The sequence below is a fragment of the Bombus vancouverensis genome, chromosome 9, assembly GCF_051014615.1.
Source record: "Bombus vancouverensis nearcticus chromosome 9, iyBomVanc1_principal, whole genome shotgun sequence".
Classification (NCBI taxonomy): Eukaryota; Metazoa; Arthropoda; class Insecta; order Hymenoptera; family Apidae; genus Bombus; species Bombus vancouverensis.
The window spans coordinates 17,224,405-17,250,525 of record NC_134919.1 but is presented as its reverse complement, the minus strand read 5'-3'; the positions used below and the strand labels follow the sequence as shown (position 1 = coordinate 17,250,525).

General features: G+C 34.5%; 5 protein-coding genes and 1 long non-coding RNA gene across 15 annotated transcripts in view; 4 read left to right on the top strand and 2 right to left on the bottom strand.

Moving 5' to 3' along the window:
- Positions 1–26: 26 nt before the first annotated feature.
- On the bottom strand, positions 27–3,584 carry LOC117158834 (uncharacterized). Its single transcript, XM_033338169.2, has 4 exons — positions 2,723–3,584; positions 2,418–2,528; positions 2,078–2,341; positions 27–1,995 (listed from the first exon to the last, which is right to left on the bottom strand). Exons 1-4 carry the CDS (start codon positions 2,952–2,954, stop codon positions 1,799–1,801), a joined length of 804 nt encoding a protein of 267 aa, XP_033194060.1. The 5' UTR covers positions 2,955–3,584; the 3' UTR covers positions 27–1,798.
- A 622-nt stretch (positions 3,585–4,206) lies between these two features.
- On the top strand, positions 4,207–5,506 carry LOC117158882 (uncharacterized). Its single transcript, XM_033338257.2, has 4 exons — positions 4,207–4,365; positions 4,453–4,590; positions 4,795–4,941; positions 5,213–5,506. Exons 1-4 carry the CDS (start codon positions 4,297–4,299, stop codon positions 5,357–5,359), a joined length of 501 nt encoding a protein of 166 aa, XP_033194148.1. The 5' UTR covers positions 4,207–4,296; the 3' UTR covers positions 5,360–5,506.
- A 1,491-nt stretch (positions 5,507–6,997) lies between these two features.
- Positions 6,998–8,391, top strand: LOC117158825 (zinc finger HIT domain-containing protein 3). The gene is made up of 2 exons (XM_033338159.2): positions 6,998–7,358; positions 7,770–8,391. Exons 1-2 carry the CDS (start codon positions 7,288–7,290, stop codon positions 8,104–8,106), a joined length of 408 nt encoding a protein of 135 aa, XP_033194050.1. The 5' UTR covers positions 6,998–7,287; the 3' UTR covers positions 8,107–8,391.
- On the bottom strand, positions 8,314–25,208 carry LOC117158824 (beta-glucuronidase). 4 transcript variants are annotated; one of them, XM_033338156.2, is made up of 13 exons: positions 16,933–17,287; positions 16,765–16,853; positions 15,654–15,783; positions 14,884–15,066; positions 14,625–14,723; positions 13,784–13,960; positions 12,070–12,302; positions 11,023–11,302; positions 10,567–10,841; positions 10,030–10,291; positions 9,407–9,595; positions 8,846–8,984; positions 8,314–8,758 (listed from the first exon to the last, which is right to left on the bottom strand). In XM_033338156.2, the coding sequence occupies exons 4-13, from the start codon at positions 15,049–15,051 to the stop codon at positions 8,577–8,579; spliced, it is 2,004 nt and encodes a 667-aa protein (XP_033194047.2). In that variant the 5' UTR covers positions 15,052–15,066; positions 15,654–15,783; positions 16,765–16,853; positions 16,933–17,287; the 3' UTR covers positions 8,314–8,576. The 4 variants fall into 4 exon arrangements, with proteins under 4 accessions (XP_033194047.2, XP_076477892.1, XP_033194044.2 ...); XM_076621777.1 differs by lacking the exons at positions 16,765–16,853; positions 16,933–17,287 and adding an exon at positions 25,111–25,208; XM_033338153.2 differs by lacking the exon at positions 16,765–16,853.
- LOC143303195 (uncharacterized) lies at positions 12,296–13,646 on the top strand. The gene is made up of 2 exons (XR_013059281.1): positions 12,296–12,521; positions 12,610–13,646. It is a non-coding gene; the product is annotated as an uncharacterized LOC143303195 (long non-coding RNA).
- Mmp2 (Matrix metalloproteinase 2) overlaps positions 24,552–26,121 on the top strand; it is a 108,205-nt gene continuing 106,635 nt past the window's right edge. For 2 of the 7 annotated variants that reach the window (XM_033338075.2, XM_076621784.1), the window contains exon 1: positions 24,552–24,781. The gene's annotated coding sequence lies outside the window, so the exon portion shown is untranslated. Of the gene's footprint in view, positions 24,794–24,817; positions 26,064–26,121 lie in introns of those variants that run through there. The other 5 variants (XM_076621783.1, XM_076621789.1, XM_076621786.1 and 2 more) reach the window with 4 other exon arrangements.

Genomic DNA, 26,121 nt, shown 5'->3' with positions numbered 1-26,121 from the left:
ACATGTGGTTAGGCAAAAACGCAACGTGTTTTTAAGCACTTTATTTAGGAAATTATAATAATAAATGTGCGTATGTGCCCATAATATCAGACAATGTAAAGAACTTATTTTACAGGCACACGTAGGTCTTGTTTGGAAGTTTCATTTGACGAAGTGTTTAAAGTATATATGTAACGTATATGTGTACATACGTAAGGTGTATTACATTGAATATCAGCAACAGATATAACGAGGATATGTTTTCATAATATTAGCTAAGCGTACGCTCAACGATTGCAGTCTATTCAGCTTTACTCCAAAGATCGATTTAACATAGTTTTAGATACGCAAATGATTTGTGTGTTTTCTATATGTATTCTTGAAAGCGCAAGCTCGCTAGTGTCGTTCGATTATTTAAGTTTTCTTTTTTATTTCTTTTTCTCTTTTATAACGTACAAGCGTGTGTATTTCAAAATTACGTTCGTCGATGGAAACACGTAAATATTCAGATACATAGATAGATAGATATATATATATAGAGAGAGAGAGAAAGAGAGATGGAGAGAGAGAGAGAGATACGATTTCGAAATATATTTACAACATTTGGTTGAACCGGACATAAATAGGAAGACGAAAATGCTGCTTTGAAAAAATACAAATAGTACAGATTAGTTCATAAGCCATATGAAGTTTTTTACATTAATAAAACGTCGAGGAATACATTTTGCTTTTCCAATCGAAAATTCTCCATCCTCCACTACATTAACCTAAATACCAATCAAATACGAAGATTTCTTAAAAATTGTTCTTTCTGACGGCACTATTAAATACTGGCGTTCAAATAGTTTCGAAATACTAAAAGGAGCATGTATTTTAATATACATATGTATATTTTATATATATATAGTTTACTCCTTAATCTTCAAACGAGTCTTTATAAAACGGTTATTCGACTACATTGACATAAAGCCTCAATGAAGGTCGAAAGGTTTTAAAAGGACGGAGGAGAGGGCAAAGGAATAAAAAAACGTGTTTTGCGAAGTATCGCAGTCTTTCAACAATAAGCTATTGTACAAGTAAATGTAACCATTTTCACTTGTAAAAGAACAGCTGCTGTTTAATTAGACGCCACAATATGAATGTCATGAATCAACACGTTAATGACGGCATAATTTCTCGTATATGTTATCACAGTCCTCGATGACACTTCCATGTTAGAATATTTTTTTCTCTCTTCTTTTTATAACACGTCCCGAGATTCTACTCCAGTTAAGTATTCGAATCGGATGTTGATACGAGCGACCAATATTTCGATAGCAAAATACTCCGTTTTACGGTTTTACGATTTCTTGGCACAATATCAAAAAAATTCGCATTTGTTGCGAAATATCCACAGCCCTGAGTCGATTAAAACATCGTCGACTATTTTTACTTCCTTCTTTCCTTTCCACTTTTTCTACATATACACCAATTTTAAGAAAGATTTGACCTGATTCATAGCAAAAGTCGCCTTAATTAATTAGACATTGAAACGCAATCGAGTATGCTTCAAAAATCAAGGAACGTTGCGACGATTGCAACCATCAAATTTTGGAATTCGAACGCATTTTATGTGCATTTTAAATGTGCAAACGATCCGTTTGTAGATTGTTGTTTTAAGCATCTCAGGTACGTAAAACGTGGACGAAATTTTGTGCCCTGTTATAACGTGATTTTTGTATATTCACAAAAAATGTTTGTTTTCAATTTGTCGTTTTGTTCCCAAAATGATAGATTTCTGAACGACTGTTTCTCTCCTTTAAAATGACTCCATAGTGTTTTACATTAGATCGGGCGGTGGTCTTTGAAACGCGATGCTTGCTACTGAAATGCTGCAAAAGCCAGCGGTTATCACTCCCAAAAATATGTAAACCGCTGTAATTAGCCAAAAGGCGAATAAATACAATGTTTTGTTACAGTATTTGCCAAGAGATGGATCGTAATTTGGCTCATATTCCTTATATACCCACATTGAGCCTGTGGGCAAACATAGAGTATAAAAATTGGAAAATTATAAACACCCAAAGAAACATTTGATTCGTATATTTGTGTTACTAACCTATAATAAACCAGCCAAGCATAAAACAATTAATTAGTGTTTGCGTGGGAGTTTGTCGCATTCTTTCCTCGTCTCTTTCTTCCTGACGTTGACGTACTCTTGCAGATAAATGCAACAACTGCTTGAAAACACCAAAACCACCACCCACTAATAAATAAACAGGAATATACTCTCCTTGTGGGCAATCATAAAGATAAATTCCTCCAATGACCACCATACATATTGGAACTACTATTGTTACTCCTAAGATAATAGTACATCCAACTGCAACCATTGAAATACAAAATTAATAATCCTTGTATTAAAACCTAACAAAATATTAATTCACATTTTTGCTTACTAGTGCCTAGAAGTAAAACAATAATATTTTTCAAAAAATCAAACACTCCTTTTGAAACTTTATGAGCTTCCCTCATACGACCAAACAATGAATCATAAGACGGAGGTGGAGCTAAAAAATAGAAACAATCGCTTCTTCAATATTCCAATCCTATAAATTGTTATTCAAAATTAAACCGAACAAAGATTTCTCTGCAATGATATCGTAGAGAATGGGATGGTAGAGATATTGTCTTCGCTTCGATGAAATTACAGAAACAATACGAGACAGACAGAGATACGTATTCTGTTAAGAATATTATTTACCATTTGGATCTATGGCTTCTTCATAGGTAGGTGGTGCACCACAATCGTTAGTCAGAGTCGATGGGTGTCCCAGAGGTAAATTAATATTGTGATACGAAGGTGGAGGGGTATAACAAGTTGATGCTATCTCAGTGCTAGGATTTACATTTTCACTGGTACTAACAAAATTACTTTGATTTATTTGACTTAACGGCATCTCTTCACGTATGTTGGTTGCTTGAAGCCAATGCATAGGGTTTGCATTAAAGATTACTTGATGATTCGCCGTTGTCGCAACTGACAACAGCACGCATGTATTTTTCTAACCTATAAATAGCTCAGGCTACTTTGGTATCTGTTCGTGCGTCGTTTAAAACTGCATAATATTAAAATATGGCACAAATTCTTAAAAAAGATACAAATCGCGTAATTGGGATCGATTTTATGTGCTTTCGGCTATAATTGGATTGTTGATTCAGTTAAAGAAAAATAAACAATTTCAAGTACAACGTATATGCTGTTGAAAATTTCTCACAACGGTGATTTGTTTGAAGTTCACTGAACGAGCAGAAGGCAAAAATTATGCAACGTTCAGTTTCATTTCAAAAGAAAAAAAGATATATACTCTAGGAATGCACAAGAACTGTTACACCCCGTTTCAGAAAACACAAAACAATGTTATTACACGAACCGGCATCTACATTCGATTATGCCCACTTCTGGTTAAGCGAACCACTGCAAAATCGTTGCACCGCAAAAGCATGCAACATTTCTTATCGGGTTTATAACATAACGGAGTTATCTTCAAACTCCATTAATTCGGCAACTTGCATTTGCGCTACGATGCCCACAATAAACCATGTGCGACAGACTCTGTATCGAATACTTGCTATATCAATTAGTATCGATGATATTCGATATAGGTCGATTTTCAATCGAGATCTCAATCCTAAGTGCGGGACTATTCGAAATTATAATCTTTAAAGCGCTTTAGATAATTTAAAAAATTAGTGCATGCGAAACGTTTTTCAGAAATTTGAATATATCGAGTTAGGCAATTTACGAATCTAGAAATTTTTCTCAAATTTTATTTGTAAAATGAAATTTTTTCAAATGTCGATATTATAATAGGAATTTGATCTGATAGAACTGAAATCTCCATTGTTATTTAATCTGAAATCTGAAATCTGAGGAAAAACGAAACACTAACGAAGTAGACGTAACATCCTACAGACTATTCTCCATAATCTCGTTAAATAACAGACATAAAAATTGATGCTTAGATATCTTATTTGTTTTTTTTATTTTCTACAATATCATACACGATATTTTTTCTGCACTCAGTTTTACTTCCCGCGATTTCGTGTTTGATAAACTATAAAAAGTCACGCAACCATAATTATACTTATTTCGATCTACTTATAATGTTAAAAGAACGCGATTGTTAATGATCTATTATTTCGAAACAACCAATCATAGCGACGGCACAGTACACAGAAGGTTTTTTATGCCTTTAAATATGAACCGAACACCACTTGGAGAACATACAGATTTTGCTAACAATTGTTGAACGATCTCTGTTAAAAGCCGTTATCATGAAGTTATCGATTGAAAAATTATTATCAGTGGTTATTCTGTCTATTGTTTCGTTATCGCATGTCAAGGTAAAGATTGAAACAATTATATAAATCCACAGTATCGAATATATAATATAGTTCTAGTAGTTATAATTTTTTCTTTATATTTTTTAGGCCATCAAAGTTACAATTACCGATTTTTACGTAGATGTCCCAGACAACGACTTAATCGATTCATGGAGTCCCAGCCTATCGGATAATCTTATTTCTTCACAGATTTCTGTCAAACAGGATTGTCCAGGTGAAATAGAGGTATATCTTGATTTAAATATTGTTTAATTTTAACGTTATTATTTACTCTTATTCGGACTCTACCTTCTCCGCTTCGTCACCTCCATTCCTATCATCCTTCCTAAGTAAATTAGATAGTTATCTACAAAAATTTAATATATTTTCTAATTTCTTTATAAAGCTTGTTAATGCGATAGGTAGCAATATTTTGATATTCCATTTTAGGCCGATATAACGATTTATAACGGCGATGACGTAGTTAATGAAATGAACAAGAAATTTGATAAACCAATGAAGGAGTTGGAAGGCTATGATATCTGTGCGTCGATAGAAACCCCAGGTTCGGAAGATGATTTGTGCTCTTTAGCACAGGTAAGAAGTTTATATACATATAATACAAAATATTTCATCAACTTTTTAAAATCTCTTTTTTTTGAGTCGAATGTTGCATAATTACATATTATATATAAAATAATATATATTAATTATATTGATAGGAATACTAATTATATATAACCTATATGTATAACAGCACAAGTTATACATATAGGTACCTCTTTTTTTTTTAATTTACGTATTCATATATTACGTATACATAACTTAAGCTACATATTGATATTAAAATGTGATTTTCATCACCTAGGGTGAACAAGCACTTTCAGATTGCGATGTAAGCAATTTTTTCAGCAGTATGAACCCTGGAGATTATGTTGCAAAATTTGATTTCAAGCAAGATGACAATCTAGTTTCTATTGCCACACTAAAAGTAAAAGTAGAAGTTGAGCAGTAATAAAATATTCGATTTCGTTCGAAATTACACTACCAGATATCTTTCAACGTTTATATTTATTATATCCAATGCATGATTGTAATTATTGGTTACTTAATGTTGTAAAAGTAACTCCTATTTTCTTTGGATAATAAAGATATTAGCATACACACGGATACTTAATTTTAGGTTTATGTTAACTTTATTTTTCATATATACATATATGCTCCATTTTGTAATATAAAAATTGTAATAAAAAATTCTTTACCATTGTTCAAAATGCATCATTTCCTCTATTATTAATTGTAAATATTATATAAACACTTATAATCAATCTCCATTGTTCTTCGCCGGACACATTTCAAAAAGCTCAACAAAATGGCTTGTTTTTGAAAAAGAGAGATAATAACAAAGCAAAAAGTGGAGATACAAGAGAAGTATGCTAACTTTACTTATATTCCCAAATCTTATTTTATCCGCTCTATACTTTTCTTCTGCCAACGCCTGTATGAATTCTGACTGGGCTGCCATCTTTTGTGAATCATCGAGTACATTCTGCTGCGAGGCAATAACAAATAGTACCATTTTAGCGTAATAATATTATTATATATGCTAATAAAGTAACATTTAAAAAATTCTCTTTATCTATTTACACTATATCACGCAGATATTAGTTTTGAATAAACTAAAAATACCTACTTTGATATTACTATTTCTTCCCACATTTAATACATTTGATGAATTATTATTCTTTTCTATAGCAAAATCCCATTATTATTTTAGTATATTACATATATGGCAATGTGGCTAAAAAATAAATAATAATAAGAATAAAATTATTAACAGATAGATGACATAAAATCTTACTAATGAAATGGTAACTCAATTTTGTATTTTTCCTTGGACTCATTAGTTTTTGAAATTTTAGAGGTAGACATTTGATCTTTCTTATATTCCTAATATTTATTTCTGGTGATTGATATACATCATGCTGTTATTTTAAGAGAATAAATTTATTAAGTAAATTATTAAATAACATTCAATATAAAATTTCCCAAAACGTAATATATTTTATCATTAAACTTACTTTATTATTTTCTAATTTTTCTACTTTTTGTAAGCTGTCAGTGAGACCTGAAATAACAAATAAATGAACGACGTTCGTACATGGACTTACGAATAAAAATAATTTTATATAACACTTTTTTCCAAAACAATTTAAAATACCTTTTGATCGACGATAGACTTTTTCTGAAATCTTTTCATTGAAAGAAACCACATTTGTTGTATCTGAATCCTTCAAATTATACATTCGTTGTGTCGATTAACTTAGAAATTAGAATTTATTTAATTCTTTTCTATAGCAATAAAAACATATCTAATATAAATACGTATGTATTTATCGTTGAAAAAATATGGAAGATTGATATTTCCATTTTAATCTATATGATCAACGCACTTGTAGTTAACACAATAGGATATCTTGTTAATTTTCGAACACATGATATATTATACGTTAAAAATCAAGCTATTTAGATGCTAAGCAAATTGTTTAATTTTAATGATGTTGTAAATATTAATATCGCGTTTGAATAGTCTTGACTTTTCTCTATGAAAATAGTTACGGATCATGGCAAGAATGTTAACTTCGACATTAAATGCCAGACAAGAAAATAACGGTAAACATGCACAGCCACGGGAAATTGATTTTATGAAGTTTTATTTATATTCAATTTAATTATGTCATTTATATTTGATAGAATGATGGATAGATAGAATCAACATATTTTAAATATATTATTTAACTTATCATTCGAGTTGTCAATTTTTGTCATAGTCACGCGGTCAAAAGTAAACAATCACAAATGGTAGATGCATAAAGTGCGTAATGATTTGAATGATATATTTAATTGTTTAAAACTCTGTGGTATACCGGTGTGGTTATCATCATGGCAAATATTTGTTGCATATGTGGGAAAACGAAATGTTCGTATAAATGTCCTGTATGTGAAGAAGCTTAGTAAGTATGATAGAGGTTATGTTCATAGTTACAATATTTTAAATAAGCTTTAATGTGTAATGATTTTAAGAAATATGAATATATTTACATATGTATATCATATGTATATGACATGTTGTAAACGATAATGTTGTAATTTTAATCAAAATATAAATTATTTAATATGATAATGCATAGTAACATGTAACAATATTTGTTATTAGTTTGTATTTATTTAGTTTTGAGATAAGAAAATTCTATTTATGTTTAGCGAAGATTTATCAGAATAGATAATAAGAACAGATTTCTTTTAATCAAAATTGATAAACTTTTTTATATGGACATATTTATATGTTAGTGGTACATTAAAAGTATAAATATTCCCTAAAGACAACTTTATTCTCTAGTTTAATAGTTTATTGTGTGTATTAGTTGTTCCATAGGTTGCTGTAAGGAGCATAAACTGAATAATTGTCAATCACCGAAGTCTCAGGAGAACAAAGTTATAGAAGATACGAAGAATAAAATTAATTATGATTTTCCAACGGAAGACACAGTTCCCATTGAAAAATTGAACCAGTTACATCACAGCGAAGAATTGAAGAACTGCTTAAAGAATCCGCATGTACGAAATATAATGCGTGCAATTTTAACAGATAAGAATCCAACAAGAGCTATCGCTTTAGCTATGACTGAACCAATATTCGTAGAAATGGCAGATGCTTGTTTGAAAGTTGTTGAACCTGAAGTTAACAATGAATCATGTTAATATATATAGATCTATATCACATTAGAACACGTACGAGGAAATTACGATAAAATATTTTTATATATTTATACTTCTTCTTCTTTGTATCTATATAATCGGTAATATATTTCCTCTAGAAAATTTTTTCTTTAGTTTAAATAGCATTAGAGTTAATCAAATGAATTTTTAAATTGTTATAAATAGGTACGAAATAACATAAATCTCCGGTTATATTTTGTATAAAAACATTTATTAAAAAATCAATGTAAAACTTGTATTTATTAAACATAAAATGGTAATAACTGATGTATGCTTATATAATGGTGGCAATATTTAGACTTCAGGGATGGTAGCATTTTCATAAAGACGAAGATTACATGTTCCAAGAGAAACAAACAAGCAAATAATTTTGATACAATGTGTACATATAGATAAATAACAAATTGTTCTCTTTAAAAAGTGATTAACAAAAATAGCAAAATACTAAAAGATTAAAGCCTTGAATGAAAAGAATAGTGAAGCGATATATAATCTTCGAGATCTGTCGGTATTTCTGTTCCGTCCAATTCTTTTTGAAGAAAATAATACCTTTTTCGAACATGATAAGCTGCCATTTTTGGTTGTCTATCTCTTGTAAATACACCTTTCTTGTTGCCACCTACTCGAATGAATGCTATAAACATAAATTTATTATTGACTATTAGTGTTTGTATTAATTAATAGCTTTAATTGTTTTTTTCTTCTCGATACTTTTGCTTACTTTGAGCTGTTCGAAAGTCGGCAAAATTCCAAATAAATTCCCCAATAAAAAATCCTTCGTTTCTTAGTTGATCAAAGGCTTCAAAATGTTTAGATAATACTTCTTTCTGATACTCTTCGCTCCATATATATTCAGGCAACTGGAAAATAACGAACAGTGTTAATAAATTTGAACTACAGTCCAAAGAAGTTCTTTTAATTAAGATTTAAAAGATTTTATTTATACTAAAGTAATTGTTAACAATTTATAGATAGCAACAATACATATATAGATTCAAAATGATATTTTATTCCTAGTGAAATATTTACTAATATTTAATACAAAACGCATCGGCAAAAGGATTAACTCAACTAACTAAATACGAATGAAAGATGTAATTAGATCTCGTAATTAGCTGAAAGACAATAAAATATCGTCGACATTAATATTAATATATTGACAATTACTTCTGATGTTTAAGTCATAAGTTTGCAACGTGGAAAATCCTAAAGCATAAAAAAATTAAAAGATGCTACTGTTTTTGATTTGGTTTGAATTCCATGTAATTACTGGATAACTTACCTCGTGTAATCCAGGCATAGTATCAGCTCCATACTCGGACATGAGCACAGGCTTATTATATTTTCTGTGCCACGCTTCAGCCTCTTCTATAACTCTGGTCGTTATTGTATCGAGCCGACCTGGGTTATTATACCAAGCGTTATAACGATTAAAGCTAATTACATCAAGGTATTCGCCTGCTTTGTCTTCCTACAAAATGATTATCTGATTTTTATCGAAGATTCGAGTCAAATGTATTAATGTTTATAAATTAACGCATGTATTTGGAAAAAAATCGTTCGATATCGAAGAAAATTCGCTTAGTTACGCAACAAATGTACAGAACACTTTTTTAAAGAATAAAGTATCGACATTTCAAACTCAATTCTATACAATTCGATTCGACAATTGAAATTTCGCAATCGCAGCTGTTATTCGTCTAATTTGCGAAAAAACCAATTTTTTTTTTCATTCGCTCTTCAGCCACCACGTACTGGGTAAATTCATCATTGAAGAGTGTAAAAACGTGGACTTTATATCGAGATTTCGTCGAGAGAAAAGACGCGATACATAGTTTTTTGGAACATTCTATTCTACGAGGAAAACGATAACGACTAAACGATATAAATGTTTGTGAAAGTAACCTGAACTGCTCGAGCCATGGCAATAGTAATTGGTCTGGTAGGATCGAGTGATTTCGTATGATGAGCAACTTGTTTAAAGTATTCACCGGCTTCCGGAAGTTGCGTCCTGGGTTCATTTGCGATGGACCACATAATTACCGACGGTCGATTCTTATCTCTCCTTATGAGCTCCGATAACGAGTCTTTGTGACGTGCAAGAAGAATCGGTGAAAAATTTTCAGTGTCTACCGAAGGACATTCGCCGATGATGAGAAAGCCTAACCTTTGGAAAACAAACAAAGTAAAAGATATATGTAGCAGCCAAAGGTAAAATCGAATTGAAGAGTATGCTGACCTCTCCTGACTTATGTGATATTTTTTTATATAAATGATATATAATATATACGCGATTATTCTTATTGCACGGTCTCGGCTTTACCCGATCCCGCTTCTTGATCTTTTACATTAAAAACTGTTTAAAAAAAAGACACGTAATTTATACATCGGTAATATTGGATATTTTCATACGATAAAAAGTAGAAAGTGGGGATGGATTACCGGTCGGCAGTATCGAGTACTTCATCGCTGTAAGGATAATGACTGGTTCTATAGGCATTAGCACCGATCCATTGTAGTAGCTCATGATCCCTAGCAACGGTGACTAAATCGAGACCGCGTCCTCTCAGAATCGAATCCTCGTGTCTACCGAATCCTCGCATGTACACGGGCTTATCGTTTAGTAATAAACTCGTATTCGTCCAGGCCAATGTTCTGATGCCAATTGGAAGCCTGTAGACGTCTACTTTGCTGTCATTCGCCACCGACAATGTAACCTTAAAATCGTAATGTTATTCCTGGTTACGTTTGCAATCCATTTTGCAGGCTTGGGCAAATTTTGGTCGACATATAGATAGAAGATAATAATTTGCAAGAATCGTTTAAACCACTGTGCTACTTTTATTTTAGGAATAAGGAAGAACAACGAAGAAAAGAGATAGGGTATACGTTACATACCTTTAGGGTGTAAAGGTATCCAGGACTAGGATTCATACCCCTAGGCCACCAGAGCTTAGGAAATGGTACCTTTAGCGTACCGGAAAGTCCGTAAATAGGCTCCTGTACAGCTAAAATATCCTTGGCATCGAACAGGCTTACTCTACAGATAGGAATTTCATGCTCCTGCAGGCCTGCCGGTTGAATTATGTATTTTACGATACCAGTATCACCGATTAGCCCGGTCTTTACAGTGATATCTTCGATATAGACGCGTGGTTTTGTATGCAGCAAAACTGGTCTGTAATTTGGAAACGTTACGTTAACTCTGTCTGATATCTTATCGCTGCGGTGAAAGCCGGTAAATTTGCTCGCACGTATTTTTCAACTATTCCGCGTAAATTATTCCGCTCTGTTACTTTGCTTTTGTTCGTCTCGTAAATATGTATCCCTATGAATCTATTTTGTCACCGTTGTTTCTACGCATCAGTGAGAAAGGCGAGACTTTTTGAAAGGCCAACAAATAGGCCATTTTACTACGTAATATAAATTTCATTTGATAGTTATAAATCAGTTATACACATATACATTTTGTGCTATTTTACATTCCTTGCTATTTATGTACAGCGTGGTTGGTAACTGGTGGTACAAGCGGAAAGGGGGTGATTCTACGCGAAAAAAAGTCGAAAATATAGAATAAAAATTTAAAAATTTAAAAATTTAAAAATTTAAAAATTTAAAAATTTAAAAATTTAAAAATTTAAAAATTTAAAAATTTAAAAATTTAAAAATTTAAAAATTTAAAAATTTAAAAATTTAAAAATTTAAAAATTTAAAAAATTAAAAAAATAACGTCAATCGAGACAACGATTTTCTCGAAAACAAAGCCTCGAACGAAAAATTTGTAATCACCCCCTTTCCGCTTGTACCACCAGTTACCAACCACCTTGTGTAAGCAAAGCTATATTCGATTTGTTTCGAGTATCGAAAGCGCTCGATATATCTTGTTGATATTGGAAAGATATAAGAATATAAAAATCGTATAAACTCTGACTTTTTCACGCTTACCTGTGTATGCCAGCATAATTGAAAAAATCGAAAGTGTAAGTTTGCAGGCGTATCGTTCCATTATCGACGGGAGTGAAGATAATTTTTCCTTGTGGTACGCTAGTTTGAAGCAAAGTATTATCAACTGCGACGGTTATGCGATTTTTACCGCCATAAATCAAATACGAAGATATCTCAGCTTCAAACGGAAGATGACCCATTTCATGGTTGGTTACCAGATCATCGTTTATCCACTAGAATACAAAAGGAAAATATATATATGTATGTATGTATAACCAAACGATATACGTATTTATATGTTGCGGGCGAAGTCCGCAGGGTATGCGGAGTCTGTTTTACCCAGACAATGTCGGCATTACATACCGCTGTTTGGCAAAGTTCGAAGAAATAGTTGGAGAATTTCGAATATGGCCCGCTGTAACGTGAGAAAAATTGACATTGCCCACCATCGTGTAAGTAACGTTGGCAACTATTATTTCTTTGCGAACTTTGTCAGGCTCGAAGTGGACACTGCGAATAACGATAAATCTATTTTTCAAGGCAACGCCGCCCTAAGTTCTTCCCATTTTATTCGTCTCGGTCGTACCATTCCTTTCGAAAGGAAGTATCGGTATGGGTTTAGGCATGTAAAAGTCTTTGGCCGGCCGAAGTTGGCCGACAACTCTGCGTCTCCGTGCCATCGGCTGGAGATTTTTATGTGCCCAACCGCATACCGTGAGAAGTGTGATTAAACGATTCCTTGGCAAAAAAGATGTAACAAGTGGCACACGAAGCGGACGTCCAGGGGCTTACAGACCGAGGAAAAAGAAAGATAGTCGATACAACAAGAGAAGAACCTAAGATTACATCCTCGGAAATAATTGGAATAGTAAAAAGCGAACCTAAGAAAAGACGCCTCGTAACAGTTGAAAGTCCACTGAGAATTACTGGATATGAATCAAGAGTTGCAAGACGAATACCATGAATTAGCAAAGTAAGAAAAGATATATGATCGAAGTTCCCTGTTAATTATGTATATACGAAAATATAGCATTCTGGGACAAAATACCGTTCTCAGACGAAAGCAAGTTTCATATCTTTTCAATGTGATGGACGGGTTTTAATATGACGAAAACCGAATACCGAATTAGATGAATAAAACATTGTCCAAGCCATCAAACACAGGGGTGACGGGGTAATGGTACGGGGTTGTATGAGCTTTTCTTGACGTAGGAGGTCATATATCCTGGACAAATGTGATTATTTAAATATTTTAAAGCGGGGAAATATAAAATGTGGAACAAGACTATTATTTTCAACGGTATAATCATCTCAAACATATACAGTCTATACTGTTGGACAGTGAATCATTTTTAATATACCAAATCTAAATCCTGCAGTGTATCTTTGTTCTGAATTGGGAAAACAAATTTATAACGCATCGTATTACGTCTAAGCAAGAGTATTCCTTGAAGAATGGGGCGAAGTAGGTCCAAAAATCACGAAGATATTACTACGTTCAATGCGTAATCGTCTGAGAGCTGTTATAAAAAAAAGGATTGCGTATCAAATATTAATAATAAATCTATTTCAAGTTTGATGATTTGCCGTTCGTTACATCTTCTTTGTATTTAAGAATTTGTGTCGATCGTACGACCAAATCGTTACCAAAGGATAGAAAAAATTGTTGTAAAAATAGCAAAGTAGCAAAATAATAGAAAAGTAAAATAGTTACCACTTGCGCGAGGTAATTGACAGAACCAAATCTGACAAAGACTCTTTGTTCTCGCCAAGAAGGAGGTGCGAAGAAAGATCGTTGATACCAAACGCCGCCCATATGATCTCTCAAATCCCTGGAGGTTGTAATGTCGTTATACGACGAAGGTACTGGCATTTGCATCACATTTCCTACCTAGACGAAACGGTATACACACCTACATAAGTGAATCCCCGTTGACAACGTATAATTTCGTAAAACTTATATTTACGCAACTTCGATTCTGCGCGTTTATGCAACAGGTACAATTAAGCAAAATGTATCGCTTTCGCTATTTGCCAGTCATCTTAAACTGTACCTTTTATTTTACATTTTGAACTTTCCGAAATCTAATTTCTGTAATTTAATACTTACTAAGATAAGACTACGATTTAATGAAAAATTGATGATTATGATATATATGTATGTGGTGTATGGTATTAGGTATACGGTATATCTAACATAGCAATTTGCAATCGATGACTTTAACGTTCTCGGTAGATCGCGCATATTCGTGCAAATTTATATTTCTATCGATACAACGAGAGAGTTAAAACGTAAATAAAAATTTATCTCGTCTATCAGATATTACGACTTTGAATATTCTTTGAATATTTTTATATACACGTGTTCGTACGTATTTTGATACGTTCTTATATTTTATAAGAATCCACTATCTACTTACAGATATTGTGAAACGATTTTCTTTTCGTATTACTTTAACGTTACTTTCGTTTGTTTAAATCGATAGGAATACACTATATTTGCTTTAACGATAAGAGAAATGAAAAATGTTTTTTTTTTTTTTGTTTTACGATACCTTCGATAGTTCATCGGCAAACCATGCCTCTCTATAACCCATTAGCGCGTCTCCTGATGGGGAAATGACAAAATCCCACATACCATCTAGAGATTTCACCTTAATAACAGACGAATTTATTAAATTTAATCATTGAATAATCTAATCGTCGAATGAGCGATTTGACATGTTAATATCGTAGCTAAAGCTTTTTTATTATTAGAATTTCGGACACGAAAGCAACGCGTACCGCTGATAGAAATAAGAAATTCCAAATTACCTCTCGCGATTCACTTTCCCGTGGATATAACATTCCCGGGAGTGGCGAGGGCATATCCTCTTCCTGGGGCAGAGGTGAATATTCTATCGGAGTTTCGGGATATTCAATTTCTGGACCCGATTCTCCGGCCATTACCGCGCTAATTACAAGAAACACTAAACGCCACATTTTTCCGTGATTTTCCTGAAACGAAATAACCGAACGAAAGATTACGTTTCTATTTACTTTGGAAACGCAAGAAACTATGGCGAAGTACTTTTTCAACAAGGAATTTTTATTAACGGTGAATTTATTGCAATCGTTTAAGATAAATGTTTGCCTCCTCGCGATCGTCCTAGAAACATCGAAGAGTAAAATAGGAAAAATGAAATCGACGTCCGCGTTGGTTCTGAGGAAATAGCCTGTAACGTTTTATTTAGGCTCGTGCTGTGTATTTGAATTCAATTATACGAGTAGTCAGCGATATCGGTTAACGATAAAGAATTAGAAATCCGTAATGTCAAGTATGTACGTTAAATGTAAAATATTAAATGTTCGAGACTATTTACGATAAACGTGCAACTACGTGTATCTAATTCTTAATTTTGTTGTTCGTCGAAACTCTAAAATTGACTTCGTTAAAGACGCTTGATCGAAGGCATGAAAAATCCTAATTATCGATCGTTGCATCCGATCGACAGAGGCAACATCCTCGGCCGCGTGTATAAAAAATTAATGCTGGTTATTAATGGGTTAACTTAATATAAAAGGAGGTAGTAACTGGTGTGTACCGTAGGGTCTCGTTCACATCAATATCGGCTTCCTGGCACGGTGCCCTCCTACGAGAGCAGACTTCCCTTCCCAAAGCATCAAATCGTTTCCTCGTGTCGCACGTGCACACCGTCGTCGCTGTCCCTAATTCTACGAATGGACATCATGAGAATGTAACAATTGCCACTGTTTGTAACGATGGGAATGATATTTTCACAGACGGTATCGACAGTCCAATTATTTACCATTGTACATGCGATTATACGCATGCTTCGCAAATACCTGCGGAATCACCGCTAAACGATCCTTAATTTCTCGTCGACATTCAAAGAAACGTATTCGCACATCGATTGCTCGTAGTTGTTTGTGCTTTGCTAAAGTCGATGTGTACAGAAAATTTCGATCTTTTCCTGACCAATTGCAAGAGCACGATACGCTTGTATTAGACCGTATTAGACGAGAGAATGCTTCGTCGCTATCGAATATTTTATCTTTGTTCTTAAAATATTCTTTTATCGTCTACTCTAGTCCTTTGCTGGATCTAATTTGTTATATTATTGATTATTATCTTGACCAAATCGTTGATCTTTACTTCAACCGCAGATAACGCTATTCGTTGTTAGTATTATTATCTTTGTTGTTGGTTTCAATTTGCGATAGTCTTTTTATTAATGCTCATCGGCTTAATCGATGAGTTAAAGGGCAAACGCGAGTCAGCATTCTGTTGTAATCAGATTTGTTACTTCCGCTTTATTTATACAATTTGGAAGTTTCTATTTCAGCATAGTAGGACCAGACTTTTAGAAGGACGTGCAACAAATCTTGTTACGGCTCTCGAACTTTTATATCCCACGCTCTCGTTTCAATGAACGAAAGAAACGTCCCTTGTCGAGAATTTTTGCATAAGCTTGAAACGAGAAATTACGCGAATTCGAGAAATGTCTCGCCGATAGTAAGACACGTTCGATCGGAAACGTGATTTATCGTTACGAAAATGACGCACACGACGAATTATCTAACTTTGAAAGAAGAATTTTGAAAGAAGATTTTTAACTCGCCGGCTTGTTACACGCGAAACGGAAGATCTACGTAAGTACACGTGCTCGCACAGAGAAGTGGGAAAATCGTTACCTATCAGATTCTTCTTCCTATTCTTCTCTAAATGTCTACGATCCGCGTATTTCAATCGCGAGATTTGTTCCCTGGCGATGAACGATCACCTGTATCGATTTCCCAATTGCGAACCAATTACTTTCGATGTTCTTATCGATCAAGATCAATTTGGTACGAAACACTCACCTGTTCTGTATTTAGATGGAAAAGTTTATCGAATGGCAAACATTCGAGAAGATTGTCGCGCAACAGACACTGCAAATCGTTGGTTCGAACAGTTTCGCGATAATTATCCGAAGAAAGGAAAAGTCACGATGGTTTCTTCGTTTCCGGACGCGGTTAATGCAGCATCGTTCGTCGCGTCGTTGGAACTTGGCACGTTCTCTCCTGTTGGGATCTTACACGCTACTAGACTAGAGAATCGGTTGTACCTATCCCATCGGACCGCACTGTGGCTCGCCAACCGACTGGCTTGCTCTTATATATCGGGTGTCCGCGCCCAACCGGCTACAACGTTACGTCGCCGCGTATCATCGCTTCTGATTCAACCACATGAATGAAAGAGATCATCGGAAAGACTAGTTTCTAGCACTACCGGATATCTTTTTATCAGAGACGTTCCGGATCGCCGTCTTGTTTCTCTGAAATTTTAATCGCACAGTTTGCGAAAATTACTCGCTTTCTTTCTTTCTTTTTATCGTTCTAATTATCAACCACGTGAAAACATAGAGGCGTAATTGGAACATTCGCGTAACCTTCTTCCCTGGATCAGCTTAAGCTTCAAGAAAATGTCGTATTTATAGAAATTTTAGCATTCGAGGGAAGTCGAAGGCTTGGGTAGTTTCGTAATGCAAGAATTTCGTTGAAACATATGCGATAATCGGCGACGGGTGAATTTCATCCTCGTTGATTTTTTGCCAATAAGGCGGTTGAACGTTTGACTGGTCGGGCGATTCGTTTAAATCCGTTATATCGTTCGAAGAATGTTTTGTTTCCTACGATATGTTTCTTAGGCTGTGGACGAATTTCTCGTCGTTTTAAATAATTAAATCGAGTATTTTGAATCCGCCATGAATAACAGGATTCGGTATAGGATCGTTATTGACCGTTATATTCAATTCGTCTGGCAATTAATTGCGATTATTCGGAAGATATCGGGAAACAGGATAACATGGCTGGTTGTTCCGAGAAAATAAAGTCCAAGGTATGCTACGCTTAGCCGCAGGTACCTTAACTCTGAGTGAATCTTAAATTAGTATTCCGTGTAAACAGAGTTCGTTAACATTTGCAGGTTAGTTTCCGGATTTCTTGCCTGACGTTCCCTTTTACTTAAAGATTGCGTTATCGCGATGACACTGTTTGAATTCTCTGCGTGCATATACTTGAACTTTATACTTTATCGCATTGTAGCAGGCATTTTCTTCGTATACTCGTTATGATTATCACATATTTCACTGGGTAAAAGATAGCAGAATTAGCTTTCTTAACAAGTGTATATAACTTTTATCGATGCGTGACGCGGTTATGTTTTAAAAATATCGCCTTTTATATTTTCGAATAATTGGAAAATAACCGACAAGAATATTATCTCCAATAGTTATTCGTTGTTCTAACGTCGACTAACATTCTCCCACATTTGATACATCAGATCTAAAATAAATGAAATTTTCAATCGTCATAACCAAAAAAGCTAACGGAATCTAATCGATTTACGAGGCATAAAAAGCTGCAGGTGCATATTTGCCCGCTGAGAGCAGATCTCATCGTAAGATAGTATTCGTTATAAGTCGGTCTGCTAGAATACAACCCGCTGTGAGAGGTATCGTTTACCAAGTTGGAATACGAAGGAGGCAAAAAAAGGCAAAAAGAAAGACGAGGGATTAGCGTGGTATTTCTGAGCATTTACGATTACTGGTAACCGTAGAACGTATTTTGTATAGCGGCCATTCGCGGTTTTTAACGGGTGACTTTTCATGCCCAATGCGAATGAATTTGAATGGATAGGCAGTGTAAGTTAATTTTCGTACAGTCGAAAACTTTTTCGACTACGTAGAGCGAATCGTATTACATCTTTTATCCAATTAACGCTACAATTACCGATTCGTGATGTATCCTTAATTATATCGCACATAGATGATTCCAATTAGAGTGGTATAATGAAAGTAACATATGTATTTATTATTTGTTAATTTAATTTACCGATAAATTTTGAATGTTAATTTATTTCAATTAAAAGATCAATTACTAGAAGATACATATAATATGTAAATTACTTTGTGAAGAGAATGATAAATACAACGAATTGGATATGAATCGGGTTTTCGCGTTACCTCGTGGTTATTTATTATTGGATTTTTATGCAAATTTATATTTTTGAAAACACAATTAAAGAAGTAGAATTTCTTTACCTGTCAAGTATTACAGGAAGCATTATACTTTGCTGTTATTATTCTGTGTGATTTTGCGCGTTTAAATTTCCTATAAATGTACAAAAATCTGCAGTCTAATTATCATTATTTTTGTAATTGGTTACTTAATAAAACAGACAAGGTATAGGTTACATAGGTATCGCATTTTATGGGACCTGGAATCATACATTGAGAAATACAACGATCTCTGAATAAGTTTCATCACGAGGAGGCGATTATGCGGGAGACCCTGATGGGCTTTCCTCACGTGGAATTTTTCAATTAAAAACAAACGCAATCTCGAAAGAATACTCAGCAGTTATGCACCACGTATTAGAAATCGCGTGTAATTGTCCAGTCTACGAATTCGTCTCGTAATCCTATTTTCAAGAAGCACAGAGCTATTTCGCTGATCTTTTAATTCCGAGTAAAAATTTGAAATTTGAAACAGAAAGAATATTCCCATCCGCCGCTTAAAGAATCGAAGAGACATTCGATCAATCCTCGAAAGACACGTGAAAATAATTTATGGAATATATACACTATACGAAAGAACAGTCCAGATATCAAGAAGCATGGCTAAATTTTAACTACACGTATCAAATTGTCGGTAAATTTGTTTTCTAGACCATCTGTAGCATAAAGCCTTTAAAAGCATACATAACACTTTAAATTTAATTTATATAAAAGTTTAACACTTATCGATTGAAATTTAACCAACTGTGCAAATTCTGACTGAAAAGTGGAATCGCTCTGTATATATAAACAAAATTAAAAAATTCTAGTTCAGACGTAGATCGTATTATGCAGTGGACAAATACACGAAGCGAGCATAGTGACAAAGTAAGGTAAAGAACGAAACGTAAACATGAAAAAATTCTAACAAACACGATTTTAATGCTAGTTTATGTGTTGTAATCTGAGATTTTAATTATACTTGAACAATGCAAGCTCAAATTTTTTATTTTACAACCTGTTTGATGGCTGGAGAAATAGAAATGCGAATCGTTTGTAATGACATCACTGACCACCTTGATTAAAGCAGTGACTTCCTTATACGATTTTTGTGTTGCGTGTGACATTATCGATTCAGCGTAGTACCGGTTTGAATAAAAACTAAATGAAATTATAAATTATAAATTATAAATAAAGTACGGAACAAGATATCCTATGATCGTAACGAAATATAAAATTGTTCACTTCTATAATACTTAAGAAAGCATCGCGCACTACTGCGATTTGTTTGAGATAAAAATGTAACCTCACACGTTCCAAACACGAAAATGTGAATTTTTTACCTTTCCTACTTTCATACGACATCAAGTACATATAGGTAAGTAGGTATCCTGATTCAGAAACTCGCCGTACAATTTATCGATAATCCTAACGGACAAATTACGCCCCAATGCAACACAGTCGTAGATACAGGTCTGGAAATTCTCGTGGGGCGTCGTGAAGCCTCTCTTTTTTTTTATTTTTTTATTTTATCTCCATTTGTAGTTACATGTAAGAATGTAAGGCTTTTAGCGGGCAGAAAATATTTCCCAAGTAAGGCGCTTCGATCGATTCGTTAGATTTCGTCGTACAGCGCGCCTTGTGTCTATAATCTGCAACACGGCCATGTCCGCAGTTGAACTCTACTCTATTGTGTAAATTTACATTTATTTAAACAGCATCCCTCTGTGCCACGCGAAATATTATACGTTTATTTTAGATAAATTAGGAAAGGTTATGAAAAATAGTTCGGTCTATATTAGTTACCTACAGTGGTAAGAGTGGCGAAGATGGCGTTAAATGCAAAAGTTTAACGAATCGATTGCAGCGCTACGGCTGGTGGCCGATTTGTAAAATTATCCCCACCACGGGAATTTTCAGACTTGTGTATGTATAGGACCGTGGTCTATCTTACATTTAGTCAATGATATCGCATTGCATCGCGTCGCGCCGGCTGCCAAACTACATTCATACGTACAGAACCCCAACTACCAATTTTATTTCATTGTATATATATAATATTCTATTATTAATAATAGTCACTTGGTATTTTTCATTATTTTACTAATGATTTATTCAACGCAATTATTTTAGAACAGCTGAGAAATACGCGTGAAAGCATCATCGTTCCTCTTGAAATTCGATTTTTCGATTCTTATGTTACTCTATCCGCTTTATATTTCTATATTGCACGATACATCGCATTTTACGCATACAACACGATATGCGGTATTATGTTAAAGAATAGAGTCGATTAAGAATCTGACAGTATCGTTCGAGTGATCTTGTGAAGTAAGATCTATCTGAACGGATGTTATATTTACGTTTTTGGGATTAAAAATGTGTTAAGATAAATTAGATGACTGAAAAAGAGAAGTATACCGTATACATCTTAATGGCTACTACGTTTGAAACAATTCTAGTTGGCAATTGAATTTTTAGATACAGTAGGTGAGTAAGTTAAGAGCTGTTGCTTAATTTACGACGACAGAGGGATCAAGTTAATTGGTAAAAAGGCGATTGACCTGTGGCAGACAGAGAGACAGAGGTCACCATCCTTCGAAACAATCAGTGACTTCCGACGTGCCGCGTATGTTTATGAATCATTTTGATATTCCTATATCAATGTTTTTATTCGTCTCTTTATTTGGATCGTTCACAACTCTTTATGCAAGTTTGACATACAAGAACAGGTCTTTTTTATATCGCGTATGTATATGAAATTTCCACGGTCGAATCATTGTTTCTTTTATTTATACGCTACTTTTATTATATCGATAAAAGAATTTATCGTATAAATAAAGATAGCATGCGCGCGCGTATTTTTCACACGATACACAGATATCCGCTACGTATCGTTCGTCCTTATATATATTTTTTTACTCTTTTGCGTCGCATCACATACGACTCTTACGATCAGTATTTTTTCCGTAACACGACGCGACAACGACGAGTTTGGCGTGTCACGTAGGATGCGAATGTAATCTTTCGCTAAACATTTCTTTTCGAAAAAGTAATTTTGTAATTGCAACATTGGAGGAGCGTTGAGTTAGCGCTGTAATTTGCCGCGGTTCCGGTGTTGTATTTCCGGTAGAACACACCCACTCGTCTTCGGCAGGATGAATTCATGGCGTATCTCTTGGCCTAACGCGCTTTTATCTTGCGGGAAACGGCTGGTCGTTGGCCCACGTTATTCTTCTCAGATATTGATATTGATACAACTGTCCCTGAGTTGCGTATACCATTGTTAACTATGCTTAGGTTTCTACACTTGTTGTTTCGTCTTCTTTCCTCCTTTATATCTTTCTCCTTCTCCGTTTTCCTTTGACTAATGTATTTCTCAGTCGCCGCGACCATATCTGTATTTTCAACGTTCAAACGAATTTTATTCGACTAATACGTATCCTATAAAGCGTCGACGTATCTACAACGACGAATATGGACGAACTTCGAACGATAAGCAAAGGCATCGATATAAATCAGATTTTTCTTTTTTAATTCTTTATTTAATTCTTGTCGTAAAATATAATTTTCGAGTGTAAAGTTTAAACGTATGATAATTCATTGCCGTTAAGCTATGGATATGATTATTCCCGGCAATTTCTCCAAAAGTAAGTAAATAACTGTCGCAATAAGTAGGAAACAAGCTGTTAACCTGAAAACAGTCTCTGTTCTCTTACTTAATTTTAGGATGCACATCTAACGTACTTCCCATACGAAACTCGACACAATGCGATGCTTTTTGTACAATACAGTGTAAAATTCAGTATTTCTGCAAAAGATGTGAAATATTTTTTAGTCGGTTCTGAAAATGACTTCGCTCTCGTGAAATACAAACTCGCGAGGTCCCTATGAAGGTCTGAAACTTTGAAAGTGAAAAAAAGACGACTGGATGAAAAGTTCGAGAGAACGTGACGGCTACATACGGCCATCGCTATGTGTGGGTGTTTCAGGCTCGAATGTAGGTAACCATGGTACCCGGGGTTTAGCGGTCAGTTAGCTAAACCGAGGATTTTTATTCTTTTGTATAATACGATTCATTGGTCCGTGAGTATATGTATAAATAGGAATGAGAGCACTCGAAATATAGTGGATATTTTCAGTCGAATGAATAAGAAGATACGCAAGTCTCAAAACGAAGGGAGCAACGGAGATTAATTTTAACTGCAGTATTATCTTTTTCATTGTTATTTGAAAATTAATACGTATATTGGTAAAATCAAAGAATTATTAATTATTTCTTCAAATATCAAACAGATTCTTTGTTCAAGTTCGATCAATCGGTTTTTAGAAAATACAAAACGGTATATAATACGTGTAATAGGACAGGAAAGGCTCGATTATACGAACAATATCAAATAGACATTGACAAAAAAATAAATATTCTAAATATACTAAACATACTAACGACTGGTAACTGATCAGATGCAGATCAAATCATCGGAAGAGATTTAACAGTAAGGAAAGGAGCGATGACGCGGTCGGTGTTTCTGTAAACAGTATTCCCACGCATTCAGAAGCATTCACAGTAGCAAAAACAGTTATAAGATAGTACAAAGCAGAAAAAGAAAGTAAATCTGTGAAATCGCTAGATTCAAAGAAATGATTGTAACTTGGCATTTCGGAAAAAATGGAAAGACAGACCGAAAGACGTATAATTGTACCAAAACTGTATAATTCTCAGCGAATAGTTTGTTCTCCGAATGTTTCGTAAACGATACGATTCCTCGAAACATGCCGTGAGTAAGCTTCTTCGCGATTCCATTTTCTTTTCGTCCTGATTTGTTTCTTTCAAAAGCCGAAGACGACATAAATTTTCAAACGCGCGAAGCCATTGTCTACGATGAACGAAAAGACTCGAACAGATACGTACCTTATTTATCTACTGGGTTAGAAGTCGTGAGTTGTGAAATTTGAGAATTACGTGTATTCACGCAGCATCTGTGTATTCGAAGTATAGAGAAGCAATAAAGGAGGAAACAAATACATAAACAGGTTCGCTAACGAACTTTGTCCTGTACGCATAGTTTATTCCAATGACTTCGAGTCAAATAACCAGATTCGTACGAATGCCAATTTGACTAACCTAAACGACGCGAAGGATTTTTAAAGAAATAATTTAAATTTAATATAATGTACGTACGCGTATCGCTCTATTAATTATTGATTCTCGATCGTGTAATTTATTGTTGCAAGAAATTGATAAATTCCATTTTTGGTTCGTTTATTATTAGCTCGTGCGATTTTAGTAATATCGATACGACGTTACTCGAAATTCATCAGTGTTCAGATGCTTATGAATTTATGAGTGGTAGTAAAGAGCAGAGTATAGTGAGTGAGAAAGAGAAGAGGGGGGAGAGAAAGGCAGAGGGTAGGGAATATGGTGGGTCCACGAACTAAAGTAGCGTCAGTCGCGCGGCACGCGGCGCACCGTACGCGGCGGGGTTTTTTACGTCGTTTTTTCCATGGTGCACGTAAACACTGCCTTTCGTTCTAGTACTCGCAATTGTAAAACCGATTAGCGTGATCGCGAAGGTGATTGATTTTCACGCTAATTCGGTAAGAGATCGAAGCTATAGTATAGAAATTTCATCCGTATAAACGTAATTCTCGATCGAAGACATCATCGAAACGTAAATATCAACGTAAATATCAAAATCCGTTGTTTCATAGTACTTTTTCTCGCAACTTGCAATTACATATATAGTGGACGACGTTTTGTGTCGTTGGAAGTATCGTGGCCGTGAGTTTCGACGACGTGTCGGAGTTGACTGTTTCCTCTCGTTCGATCATGCGTGATTATGAGAAAGTACTACAGATACTATAGTGTGTTCACGTGTATCCACGGAAACCATAGAAGAGGCGCTTTGTCGCGATTGAAAAATTGTCGCCAAAATAAATTAACTCGTTCCAGTAATGTGAAAAATTGTTCGTTTTATGAGACAGAACGTGTTTCACGTACTTGTGTTCTTTCTTCCTTCCTTTACGATAGAGTTGCTGGAGCCTCACGCTAGGGATTGTATCCTTTGTGACGCACGTGCTTCCATTTTATCGCGACAGTGCAGTGTCCAGCTTGGTGGGCGACTAAAAAATTGCTCAACTGTCTCCACTGTCTATACTCCACTCTCCATTAGCAATAGCTTATCCGTCTAGTAATTTTACGCTTCTCGGTCGTTGGGGTTATTTTAGTCGAAGAAAAATTATTTAGAACGAGGAAACTTTCTTTTTTAGAATCTAATTAAGCGTCAGTGATACGACGAATTTGTTCAAATACAAATAGGTTTCTCAATTTGTTTAAAAGTTCAAATATTATGCTATGATTCGACCGAAGATTAAAATATTCACGAGTTAACCTATAAATCATAGTATACCGTGTGTCATAATTACCGCGCCGCTAGTGCTGGAACAATAATTTGTTATTCCTCGATTGTTGGCCAGCTGCGATATTTCCCCTGTTTGCAGTCGTTTGCTCAACCGTCGATCCTCAAAATCAGTTTCAGCTACCGTTTTATCGCGCATAGCTTTATATCTACCTACATATATGATAAACCACTTGAATCGGCTTCTTCTTTTTCGTGACTTTCTTATTGGAACGAAGATTCCTTCGTTCGACTCGCGATCAAAACGTTCGCGTTAAGCGAGTCGAGTCGAAATTAGAAAAAAGGAATTTTCTTTTCGACAAAGCGTTCATTCAAAATTGAAATATTCGCGCACAGGTTTGAAAAATTTTTAGCGTATTACTACCACCCCGACACGACGAAGAAAGCGTTGTTTTTTTTGGAGTTTAATTTTAGCCTTCTAGAAGCGAAGAAAAATTGATCATGGTGTCTACCAGGAGGATGAACCTCCTGGACGAATTCCATTGCCGTTGCCAATTCGCAGAGTTCCCTCGTGAAATTGAGAAATTGAGAACCGGTAAAATTTTTCTTTTTCAAATTACGAATTAATTAATTATCCAGACTGTAATATAATA

Bases quoted from the DNA above. Each gene is read 5' to 3' on its own strand.
- LOC117158834 (XM_033338169.2), bottom strand. From the start codon at position 2,954: ATGCATTGGCTTCAAGCAACCAACATACGTGAAGAGATGCCGTTAAGT. The intron at 2,529-2,722 runs GTAAATAATATT...TCTATTTTTTAG, and splicing joins AGAAGCCATAGATCCAAATG to CTCCACCTCCGTCTTATGAT. The intron at 1,996-2,077 runs GTTAGTAACACA...GTTTGCCCACAG, and splicing joins GCTTGGCTGGTTTATTATAG to GCTCAATGTGGGTATATAAG.
- LOC117158882 (XM_033338257.2), top strand. From the start codon at position 4,297: ATGAAGTTATCGATTGAAAAATTATTATCAGTGGTTATTCTGTCTATT. The intron at 4,366-4,452 runs GTAAAGATTGAA...TATATTTTTTAG, and splicing joins TTTCGTTATCGCATGTCAAG to GCCATCAAAGTTACAATTAC. The intron at 4,942-5,212 runs GTAAGAAGTTTA...TTCATCACCTAG, and splicing joins ATTTGTGCTCTTTAGCACAG to GGTGAACAAGCACTTTCAGA.
- LOC117158825 (XM_033338159.2), top strand. From the start codon at position 7,288: ATGGCAAATATTTGTTGCATATGTGGGAAAACGAAATGTTCGTATAAA. The intron at 7,359-7,769 runs GTAAGTATGATA...TGTGTGTATTAG, and splicing joins CCTGTATGTGAAGAAGCTTA to TTGTTCCATAGGTTGCTGTA.
- LOC117158824 (XM_076621777.1), bottom strand. From the start codon at position 15,051: ATGTGGCGTTTAGTGTTTCTTGTAATTAGCGCGGTAATGGCCGGAGAA. The intron at 9,596-10,029 runs GTTACTTTCACA...ATCATTTTGTAG, and splicing joins CCATGGCTCGAGCAGTTCAG to GAAGACAAAGCAGGCGAATA. The intron at 8,985-9,406 runs GTAAGTTATCCA...GTTATTTTCCAG, and splicing joins CTATGCCTGGATTACACGAG to TTGCCTGAATATATATGGAG.